The 12,021-nt window shown below is 38.5% G+C and overlaps 1 protein-coding gene across 1 annotated transcript in view; it reads right to left on the bottom strand.

Annotated features, from left to right (window-relative positions):
- Nucleotides 1-12,021, bottom strand: part of HECW1 (HECT, C2 and WW domain containing E3 ubiquitin protein ligase 1) — a gene marked incomplete at its 5' end in the record, with an annotated part of 167,334 nt that overhangs the window by 60,799 nt on the left and 94,514 nt on the right. The window contains 2 exons of the mRNA XM_083379003.1: nt 163-264; nt 3,212-4,567. Coding sequence (XP_083235129.1) covers nt 163-264; nt 3,212-4,567 — 1,458 coding nt within the window. The remainder of the gene's footprint in view (nt 1-162; nt 265-3,211; nt 4,568-12,021) is intronic.

Below are 12,021 nucleotides of genomic sequence, written 5' to 3' on the forward strand. Positions count from 1 at the left end.
TTGCTTTCTGAACATTTCATTACCAGGCTAGGTAACATCTTCACCGGTGTTTAGTGGATGACTGTGTCATGTTCTACTTATATAAGGGCTTTGGGTGTAGGATCTTTACTTTTTAGGTGGAAGGACTGAGTTGAATTAAATAATATAAAATCTAAAGCTTACTTGGTGGAAGAGGCTCATCAACAGTTGGGTACTGATGGTGATCAGGTCTCAGTGCAGGAAGCTGGCTGATTGGCTGAGAATTATAGAGCAAAGGGCAATCACCTATGGATAAGAAATGCAGAAGTCATATTCATTCAATGTTTCCACACATTGATTATAGATGCACTGTGATAAACACATATGATATGAAGGTGTAGGGCTGATAAGGATTGATAAAAGTTTGATGTATTAACAATCTAGAAATAAATTTATATAGCAGGGAGGTACTGAAATATAAAAACAAGAAAGATCTTTAGAAGATTGATGGGTTATCATTTGATACCTATTGAGGAATATTAGTCAGTTTTCAACTTCATAAGCAGAACATAGAAAATGAATGGGAAGATTTATGAGGAAATCAGTCAAAAAGAAAGAATGAGCTAAAATAAGGGAGAAAAGAATACAGAAGAACTGAGGTAAGATGCTTCCTGAGATGCATATGAAATAATATAACATCCAGAGAGACAGATAGTTTGTGAATGCTAACATTTAGCACAGGTGTTTTTGCTCTTAAGAACAGAGCAAAAGCTTGCTGAAACCTTTCAAAGCTATTTTCAGCTATTCTGTGACACTATACCATTCCTAAAGAGGATGAATATGAAAGTATAATACTTTCTGGGCTCTATAATACTATAGTACCTTTGGCTCTGCCTAATTTTATCAGATCCCAAAGATTCACCAAGTTTATTCCACTGTTTGTCATTTCCTTCTATTTAATTATATCGTACTGCATAGCATAAAAAAGAAACATTAAGTGGTTGTGGCTCCATCATTATTTTGGATGAGTGTAAAATGTAATTATATTTAATTATTTTTATGTCAAAATTTTTATGACATGCTACTGACATAAATAACTGCAGTTTTAAATACAGTCATTTTAGTAATCAAACATTGCTTTATCTAGGGTATAGTCAAGAGCAACCATTAAAATTGTTTTAAATATATATAGAATATTTAAAACTTTAATGATTTATAAAGGAAACTTCAAATTTAAATGGAAATATTTATTGCTGTTTTTAAATACTGAGTTGGACTTTTTTACATGAAATGTTATTTTAAAATTTGTTCCAATTTGCACCAAAAATAGGTATTCTATTCAGGGACTGCTCAGTTGCCAACCACCAGGCTTCTGTCCTACCTGAAATATTTTATTAAATTAGACTGGATTTTGATGTCAACACTGAATTTTGTTAAGGTAGACAACCAACAGGAGATTGGTTTTTCTTTTCCTCACTGTTCATATGTCATAAATGAGCAACAGAATCATGAGATGATGAAGAATGTTTTGAATTCTTCACATTTTGTTTCTTCCCTAGGCAAAGTGTCTGTGTGGGAATAGGGGACAAGCAGAAGCAGAAAGGAAGAGAGAAGTGGTCTATACATGGGGATGTATTCTCTGAGAACATCTCACTCCAGAATACTGCAAAACTGGAAGTGACACTGGTCTTATCACTAAGGAGGACATGCTGCAATTTCTCCCTACTATACTACTCCCTACTCTTAGAACATGGGATAGTGATGCAGTAAAGATTAACTGTAAAAGAGGCTCAGGTAAACAAAGAAATGCATTTGCTTTTCCTCAACTGGTTCCTAGGTCTAGTTCATGTGAATAAACATAACGAATGGGGAAGAAATCTGTGGGTATTCCCAGCATTATTTCCTGTGAGTCTGATGTCAAATAATAATGTGAATTTCCTTGCTAGGTCAAAGAACCAGTCTAGTAATAATCAGCCACATACAATTACAGAAGATAATTGTTTGCCAGATTGTTACTGCTGCTACAGCCAGCATCAGTTCAACTCTGCATTTCCTTGGCTTATATAATGTGACTATCTGTAAACAAGGCAGTACAGAAAAATATTATTTAAAAAAATATTTTTAGAATGTATCTTCCCCTTCTGTCAATAAAATAGACATCAAGATGGTAAGCTTGATGCCAGTACCACAAAAAATAAGGATAACAGAGAAATCCCATATACTATGTTTGAATTCAGTGAAATTTAATTAGAATTTTTTAGGGTATGGGTGTTGTAAGAGACATTAAGCTGGAAGGGATAGAAAACAGGAGGGGAAAAAGAAGCTGTATAATTAAATTTAAACATTCAATTTTCAGTGTTATTAGGGATAACAGTATTTCATTACTGTAAGCCTTAATTCATGCATTTTACATTGCTTCATAGAGATGAACTGTCATGAAACTAGAACAAGTTATGGGTAAATTTTATTGTACTTGAAAAAGGAAATTTAGCTGCTAAAACACAGAGTCCTAGCTGATGAAATCCCCACATGCAAATCAGAACAATTTAAAACACCAGGTGAGGATATACATTGTGTCTTCTTCAACTGGCATTCACTTTTGTAAGTTAGAATTCCAGCCAGTGTGACTGGTAACTCTACTGCTGAGTGTGATGCGTCTTACATGTAGGGCATCAGCATAATAAAGGAAGATATAGCATTGCTAAGGTGATGTGGAAACATATCCTATAAAAACATATATTCAAGTCCAAAGGAAATAAAATTGGACAGCTTGGTGATTCTAAATAGCCAATCTATACTTGAAAATCTCTGAATATGGTAGCTTCTTAGAGTATTATTTTCTTCTCTAGTCCAGGGTTAAATTTGCCCTTTATCACCTGAGGTGTATTACTCATTATGAGAGAAAGAGAAGGACTCATGGAGCTGAGAAAAAATGTTTAGGAATAATGCAGAAATCTTGTGTCCTGCAGCACCTGATACTCAATGATAAATGCTTAGTAGTACATGGGCTGCAAAGTGGCAATTTATCTTTCTCACTTTCTACATGCCATACATTTGGAAGCTCATTTCCAATGTAAATTATTATGAAAGCACAATAAAAAAGAAAATTCAATTCCCACACATGCATTTAGAATTAGTTTTTTTAATCTTATATCCTATATTAAATAGAAGTTCCTCTAAATAAGATCTTTATTACTTATTATTTCTGCCTAACTTAAGATATTCAAGGTCCTCCTCCTCCTCCAAATCTAACCTTCTCTTCTGATGCTTGGGCCTGCTACTGGAGATTCTATATTTTCTGCAGTTCCCTGTAGATTTGTTCTGGGAACTACCAATTCCTCAGGCCAATGGGCAGAGCTATCCAGCTGTTCCCTGTCCAACTCAGGGCTTTGACCTGAATCTGGCATTGATTCAAAAGCACTATTTTCCTCCTCTTCATCATCCTGTGAAGAAAAAACCGTGCTCTCAGAAATCTTTGCACTGTCAACAGAAGAGAACCTAGTATGGCTTGAGAATCGGTTGGCACTCTCATGGCCAGAAGTGCTGTAACAGGAAGTGCTGTAGCAGGAGGTACTGTAGCAGGAAGTGCTATAACAAGAGGTACTATAACAAGATGTGTCACACATTTCATACTCAGGGTCACCATTTGGTCTAGGACTCAGTTCACTGTCACTTTCAGTTCTTGGCCCTTCATTATCCAATGTTTGTTCATTTAAATCAGCAAGGTGTTCAATGGAGGTGCTGTGCAGAACAGTTCCCCGAACCAAGTTCTCTTCTGCTGAGTTTTCCTGAGGAGGTTCAGCCAACACTGTTTCAGTTTCACTAACTAAATCTTTCTCAGATACTTCCCTCACTGTCAGTTCCTCGTCATTCTCTATTACACTGCCTTGTTGTTCCTCCTCCCCTTCTCCATCATCACTACTCAACTGGGCAGAAGGCAAACTGTGCAGGAGATTGTGTATTCTTATGTAGTGTGTACGAGGAGTCTCAGGCTCCCCACAAGCAGATGCAATCACTGTTTCAAGTTCTGACACAGGCAAGGAACAAGGCCTGTTTTTTCTTTTCACTGTGGTCCTTAGTTGTAGCTTCTCCTTTTCATCATCATTCTCATCTTGATCCTCTTGGGCTGAAGCCCCTTCATCATCCTGATTCTTCTCTAAATCCTTGGTAATGGGAACATCTCCACTCACCTCATCAATAGATAAGGCTTCTATGCTGATAAAGATGTCACTATCCCCCTGAGTAACAGAATTAACTTGGTTGTTTTCTCTAACTTCAGACTCCGGAAGAGTGCATGCCAGCAAAGGTCGTTGTTCGCTGAGATCCACAGCACTTGGGCAAGGCATTATTTCCACTGGAATAGATTCTGAGAGATTAAATCTGTCTGATGGTACAGCATCATTCTCTCTATTTCCTGCTAGCTCTTCTTTGAAGGAGCAGTTCAAGGTAGAGTTGCGCACACTTATGCATACCAGTGGACATTCATTTAGCTTTTCAGAAGCTGCATTATCTGAGGTCTCTGTACTGTTGCATGCTGAAATGTTAATGGGGCTTTCTTGAAGTTCAATTGATTCATGGTCTGTAGCAGTGGAGACCTCTTCATCATCTGCTAGAAGCAAAAAGAAAAGAAACATGACATATAAGTAAAATTGAGTATAAATAATATAGCCTGGTGCTTCAACAACCCTACATAAATATATATGAATATCTGTTAATTATAGTTCAGAATTAAGCTAGACATCATTTACATTAGTAACAAGTGAATTAAATGCATTTGTTAAATCAAATAATTTTGAATATCATATATAGACTAAAATGCTTAAAATATTAAGCAATATATTAATGTTCTGTTATTTAAAACTGAATCCATGACTCATTATTAAGTAGGTTAAAAACCTATATATACTCACCTTAGAGTAAATTCCATTGAAAACAATGAAATTTTATTCTGAGTAAATATGCATAGCATTGTACTGTGAATTAAGAACTGCTTTCTATGTAAAAATGTACGAAGAGACAGAAATAGATCCATGTGTAAAATATCAACCTATTAAGGTTAATGGGGTAATTCTACACATGTCTACTCATAAATAAGTGCCACAGAGCTTAACAGATTTATTTTCAGCAAATTACAGTAATTGCTCAGTAGTATTAATAAAGCAAAATGATATTTCTGTTTTCATATGCATGTACGAGAAACAGAAGCCAATAAAATCCCCATGTATGCAACGTATGTGTTTATTTTCTGAGTGTAGTTAATCTTATTACTATTTTAATAAAATGATTTCACAAGACATGATGAAATTTAAAATAAATTATGTCCCAGTGTTGGTTATGCTCCAGGATATGTAAAATGAATCAGTAAATGTTCCATTTTCTAAACAGTAAAAGTATCACTTGAAATAATATATAATTAGCATAGATTATGTTTAATATTTAGTTACCAAATACCTCTCTATGAAATCTTTATTTAAATATAAATCCAAATTTTAAATTGTTATATCAATAAATTATTAAGCACTTTTCTTTAGGAATAGCTCAGAAATAAAGGGATAAATTAAATTGATTACTTATTAAATTTGCTTGCATTTTTTGCTTCCTTAACGCATATACTCTGAATAAATCTAAATAACAACATTGTCTTTTTGAACTCAGTGTGTACAGGTAATCCTCGAGTTATGAATGTAATGGAGTCTGCCCATTCCATTCATAACTCGAGAATTTGTAGGAATCTCGTACCTTGAATGAGATCACTCCCTGTTCATTAAGATGCTCATAGCTTGAACATGAGGTATCTCAGGGTGGGGAAGGCCAAGGGGATCCTAGTGATGGAACAGGTCCCCAAGGCCTCCCCAACCCACTAAGATAACTCATGCTTTACCCTCCCTTCCTGCCATGCTGGACTCACTTACCTTGAAAAGATCCATCTCCTCTCTGCCACAGTTTCTGCCTTTGAGGGAGAGTTGATGGAAGCTCCCAAGTGCCCATAATATTACATGAGTTCAGGCACCGATCCTCTTTTGCAGAGAACTGGAGCCTGAACTATTTCCTGTTCCCACCCCCAACTCCTTTCGCCACTGCCGGAACAATTTTCACAAGGATGGAGACTTTGGAGACCTTGGAAGTGCCCCATAGGCGCTGAAATGCTTTTTCACTGAATGGAGACCTGACAGAGACCGGAAGCTCCATATGCCTGGAATGGGGTGCTTGAGAAAGGGAGATTTCTGCTCCATTTCTAAGCACGCATTGGCAGTCATGCAGAGCTTGCAGTCTCTGACAGGTTTCCGTTTGGATAAAAAGTATTTCAGCATCTATGGAGTGCTTCAAAACACAGCAAATTCTTGAGTTTTGAAGCACTCTAGAGGTGTTGCGACACTTTTTATCCAAACGGAGACCTGATAGGGACTGGAAGCTCTGCATGGCTTCCAATGCACACTTAGAAATTAAGCAGAAGGCATACAGAGCTTGCAGTTTCTGTCAGGTCTCCGTTTGGTTAAAAAGTGTTTCAGCACCTATGGGGCACTTCAAAACCCAAGCCACTGGCAGTGGTAGCCACCTGAGTGGCCATGATTGGAGTGGAGTGGAAACACAGCAGCAGGATTGCTCTCAAGAAGACTTGAGTGTGCTGCTTGCTCGCATGCATCGGCCTTATTGAGAGCAATCCTGCTGCTGTGCCTCCACATTTTTCCACTCAGAGCCAAGAAACCCAGGCCACTGGTGGAGGTGTGACAGCCACCTGAGTGACCATGATCCCCTCTCCACAATCAGTCACCCACCCATCCCACCTGACCTACTCGTTGCCTGGTGGACCAGCTGGCACAAGTCCTGACCCCTCTTCTCCTTGTCATCCTTCCCACTTAAGTGGCGGCAGTGGCTTGAGTTTCTCGACTCCGTCTGAGTGGAAAATAGTGAAGGCACAGCAGCAGAATTGCTCTCAATAAGGCCACTGCACACGAGTGAGCAGTGCACCTCGGTCTTCTTAAGAACAATCCTGCTACTGCATCTCTGCTTTCTTTATTTCAGACAGAGCCAAGAAACTCAAGTTGCTGCCACCACTTGAGTGGGGAGAATGACAAGGAGAAGAATGGTCAGGATTTGTGCCAACCAGCTTGTCAGGCAAGGAGTAGGTTGGGCAGAGTGGGTGGCTGGCTAGGGAGGGGAGATCATGGCTGCACATTGGCAGCAGTGACTTGAACACAGGTGCACGGGGCCTAGCTATGTGATGCCTCCCCACTCAGTTGAAGGCTTCATTACTGCCCTCAAACTAAGGCTAACGCACATGAGTGAGCAGCACATCTAGGCAATGGAAGGCATTGGTTCCTGTGTCCAGCCGAGTCCGATTCCACACTTGCATGCAAACGAAGCTGTTAAGGAATTTGATGTGCAGAGGTCTCCTTGTGCTACCAAAGAGTTGCACAGACAAGGAAGGGTACTGAGAGCAGCAAGAGTCACACACAGAAATACACTGAGTTCTAAAAACAAAAAGTAGTTTACTTTTGAGGTGGTGTAAGAACAAAAATGCACAGTCAAAAAATAAACAGTCCAGGTCATAAACAATAGCAACAGTCCAAGCTACAAAGTCTTCTTACCGGTCCAGAGGTCAAATACACAGTTCAGGTTACAACAGTAGTAAACCAACAGCAGAGCAAAAACAGTAACAGTAGAGATCAGTGAATTCAGAGAGAGAGAGAAGCTACGTTCCTAGCTTCCTCTTATGGCCATGAGAACACTTACACACCCATTGGCCAATTAACATCTTAAAGAAATAACAACATCATGGTTAATATATTTTCAACCCAACATTGTAGGCTAACACCATATGCCTAACATTCTCCCCTTTGGGTAGAATAATATATAACTCTTACAATCTTATGCACATTTTTTCACAATTAGCATTGTGTTTCACAACACTTTGTACCTTCGTAAAATGGTCTGCAATATTTACATCAGATGAACAATACTCTAGCTGTATTAATTTGTCCTTGATACATTGTCTGACATTTAAATAACGAAGATCAGTATATTTAGATCTTGTTCTTACTGCAGCATTATTAGCCATCTTTATTGCAGCTTGATTGTCCTCATATACAATGAATGGATCATTTACATTTAAACCCATATCTAACAACAATTGTTTGTACACTAGTAGTTCTGTATATAACACTGATAAACATGAAAATTCAGCCTCCATTGTAGACAAGCTTATGTGTTTTTGTCTAATGGACTTCCATCCAATCAAAGAATCACCCAACATTATAGCCAACCCTGAAGTAGATTTACGAGTGTTTGTATCAGAGGCAAAACTCGCATCTGCATATGCAGTAAGGATTAACTCACGATTTGGCTCTAAATATAACGAGTAGTGAATAGTCTGCTTCAAATACCTTAATACTCGTTTAGCTGATTGCCAGTGTCTAACAGTAGGTTCATTGTTGTACCTAGCCAATTGATTTACACAGTAAGAAATATCAGGTCTAGTCCAATTACTCAGATACATAAGACTTCCTATCAAAGATTGGTACATAGTCTTATCAAATACAGGACTCTCAACATTAGTGTCCTTAAAATCCATAGCCATCGGAGTTTTTGCTGGTTTACACATTTCCATATTGTATCTCTTTAATAACTGAGATATTTTACTGGCTTGCGAAATCTTAAAACCCCTATTCGTTTTCACAATATCTAACCCCAAATAGTGGCTTATTTCCCCAAGATTTCTAATTGTGAATTTAGTTTGCAATCTTGAAATGATAGTTTGTGCTTCTCAGTTTTTGTTATTATTGCAATATCATCTGTGAATAATAAAAGAAAAGATAATGCTCCGTTGTGATTTCTTCTAAACAAACAAGGATCAGCATTACTGGCTACAAAACCTAATGCACTCAACTCATTAACTAAACATTTGTTCCACTCATAGCCTGATTGTTTCAATCCATAGAGGCTTTTCTTTAACTCCCAACAATCATGGTTTCTATCATTGGTCAATCCTGGTGGAATTCTTAAATAAATAGTATGTTGCAATGGAGCATGTAAATATGCAGTTTCAACGTCTACATGGTTAACCATATATTGGTTTTTAGCCGCCCATACTAAAGCTGCTCTTATAGTAGTTGCCCTCAGACTGGGTGCAAACACCTCGTCATAATCCTCAGTAGTTTGGGCAAAACCTTGTGCAACTAAACGTGCCTTATGGGTAACAGTCCCATCTACAGCCTTCTTTATTTTATATATCTATTTACAACCTATAGCTTGCTCACCAGGTGGCAGTTTTGCTTCCACATAAATCTTAAGATCCTGCAAAGACTTCAACTCCCTGTTCATTGCAGCTTTCCATGATGCCTGTTCCTTTTCAGGATACATCCTGATCTCATCATAGTTACATGGCTCTACACTAACTTGACATATACTAGCTTCATAGCGATCAGGTGGACGTCTGATGCGCGTTGAACGCCTAGGAATTACAGGGCTTTGAATTTCTGACACCTTTCCTTCCTCTTTCTCTGATTCATCTTTTATCTCCCCTATCTCCTCTTCATCTTTTATATTTACAGGAGATGTATTATCATTACTAGTTACGTTATCAGAGGAGTCCTCAAACACTAGAGGATCAGTATTAACAGTTTCTTGCTCTAACCTATCCCAACCAACATGCTCAAGGAATTTTGCACTCGCACTGTTATATACATTAGTTGTGCCTCGTTCCCAGAAACGATAGGATCTGTGGTTAACTTCATATCCTTCAAAGTATAATTGCCTAGCCCTATGTTGGCCTTTACTCCTGAGTTGTGCAGGAATGTGGACCCAAGCTGGGGTGCCAAACATGTGCAGGTAATCAAGGTTTGGTCTTCTACCATGCCATATAGTATATGGTATTTTACCAGTAGAAGTATTAACAACTAAATTTAGAACATGGTTTGCACATTTTGCTGCCTCCCCCCACAGTCTATCTGTTAAGCCTGAATCTTGTAACATGGTTCTCATCATGGCTTGTAACGTTTGCCCATGTCTCTCAACAAAAGCATTATGTTGAGGCCTATAAGGGGCTGAACGTTTATGCTCAATACCAGCTGATTCTAACATATCAACAAAGCGCTTATTTGTAAATTCAGTACCATTATCAGTAATTATGCACTGAACCTTTCTCTTTGTTTTTCTCTCCACAAACTTCAGCCAGTTTGCAAATTGTTGGAAAGTATCTGCCTTTGACTTAAGCAGATAACAAAAACCATAACGAGAGTAGTGGTCCAATATACTTAAAATATAACATGACCCTCCTAAACTTGGTTTCATGGGCCAATTAAATCAGCAAACACAACTTCCAAAGGTACAGTTGTTTTGAAACCGTTTAACCTGTTTGCAGGAGTTGCCTTACTCTTTTCCTGATTACAGGCATTGCAATTCAAATTCTTACTACATGGCTTCAGTTTAATTCTGTCTACTAATTCAACTGTTTTACGTAGTGAGTTAAAGTTTACATGCCCTAACCGCCTATGGAATAAATGTATACACTCGTCATGTGGCTTCTTGTTCTCACATATTGAGTTAGCTTTAACTGTACTAACCTGGTTACTTGTGAGAACGAATAAACCATTTTTCAAATTAGCAGTTACACAGGTTCCATTCCTCTCAATAGTGCATTGCTCCCCTCTGAATGTTACCACAAACCCAACTTTAACCAATTCCCTTACAGATAACAGGTTGAATCTTAGTTTAGGTATATATCACATAGGTAACTGTTCATCAATGCATGGACAATAGGAATTACCTTCACCAGAGGCCTTCATCCTCCAACCGTTGGCTAGTGAAACATATTGGTTGCTGTTTTTCATAGTAATAAACCTCTTTTTCTCTTTAGTAATGCATTGTGAAGCCCCACTATCAACAACCCACAATTCATTATTTCTGGATGTTGTCTCACCAGAAATAGCCAAACCAATGCTCTTCTTAGCCTTTCCACTGCTATTTACATTCTGTTTTTTACCCTTCCTACAGAATTTGGCTATATGCCCTCTAGCCCCACAAGAATAACATTTCTTGACGTTGTAAGCAGTGGTAAATGGCTGCTTCTCTTGTAGCTGTGTCTCTCTCAGCTGGTCTCTGTCATGCCTTCTTCTGGACTCTTCCAGCAGTCTCCCAGTAATGTTAGTCAATGTCAGTTCCTCTCTGGTCAGGACTTCCAAAGAAGAAACATACTCATCATAACTCTCATCCAAAGATGATAGAATGATGTAGACCTGATGCAACTCTGAAAAAATCAGCTCCTTTTCATGAAGCTCTTGAAAAGTTGCCTTCATGTAATTTAAATGGGTCAGCATATCTCCATTCTTCTGCAGACGAGCCCTAAACAGCTTACGTGTAAGGTGTATATGTGCACCCACACTGTCACGAACATAAAGCCTTCGCAAAACGCCCCAACACCTAGCAGCAGACTCCTCACCATGAATATGGACAAGCTGCTGGTCATTCAGTGTTAGTCCAATAATGCAAAGAGCTTTCTCATTGCTTCGTTTAAAGTTGTCTAACTTCTTTGCATCCTCTTCATCATCTGGATCCCAAGCAGTAGTATCTGGTGGGTTATTTACAACAGTCCATAGTCCTTCCTTGCGTAAAAACAAGCAGCATTTCGTGGACCAGGAAACATAGTTTGTCCCATCCAACCGGGTTATCCAGGAGATGCCTGACAACAGTTCTTGTGCCATTTTACACCAAAATAGCTAACACAAACTCAGCTAGGAATACTGTGTGTACTACTCTCAGTACAGGTCTGGGCCCATAACCAGTGTTAAGGAATTTGATGTGCAGAGGTCTCCTTGTGCTACCAAAGAGTTGCACAGACAAGGAAGGGTACTGAGAGCAGCAAGAGTCACACACAGAAATACACTGAGTTCTAAAAACAAAAAGTAGTTTACTTTTGAGGTGGTGTAAGAACAAAAATGCACAGTCAAAAAATAAACAGTCCAGGTCATAAACAATAGCAACAGTCCAAGCTACAAAGTCTTCTTACCGGTCCAGAGGTCAAATACACAGTTCAGGTTACAACAGTAGTAAACCAACAGCAGAGCA

This window comes from Vipera ursinii (genome assembly GCF_947247035.1).
Source record: "Vipera ursinii genome assembly, chromosome: Z".
NCBI classification, from domain to species: Eukaryota; Metazoa; Chordata; class Lepidosauria; order Squamata; family Viperidae; genus Vipera; species Vipera ursinii.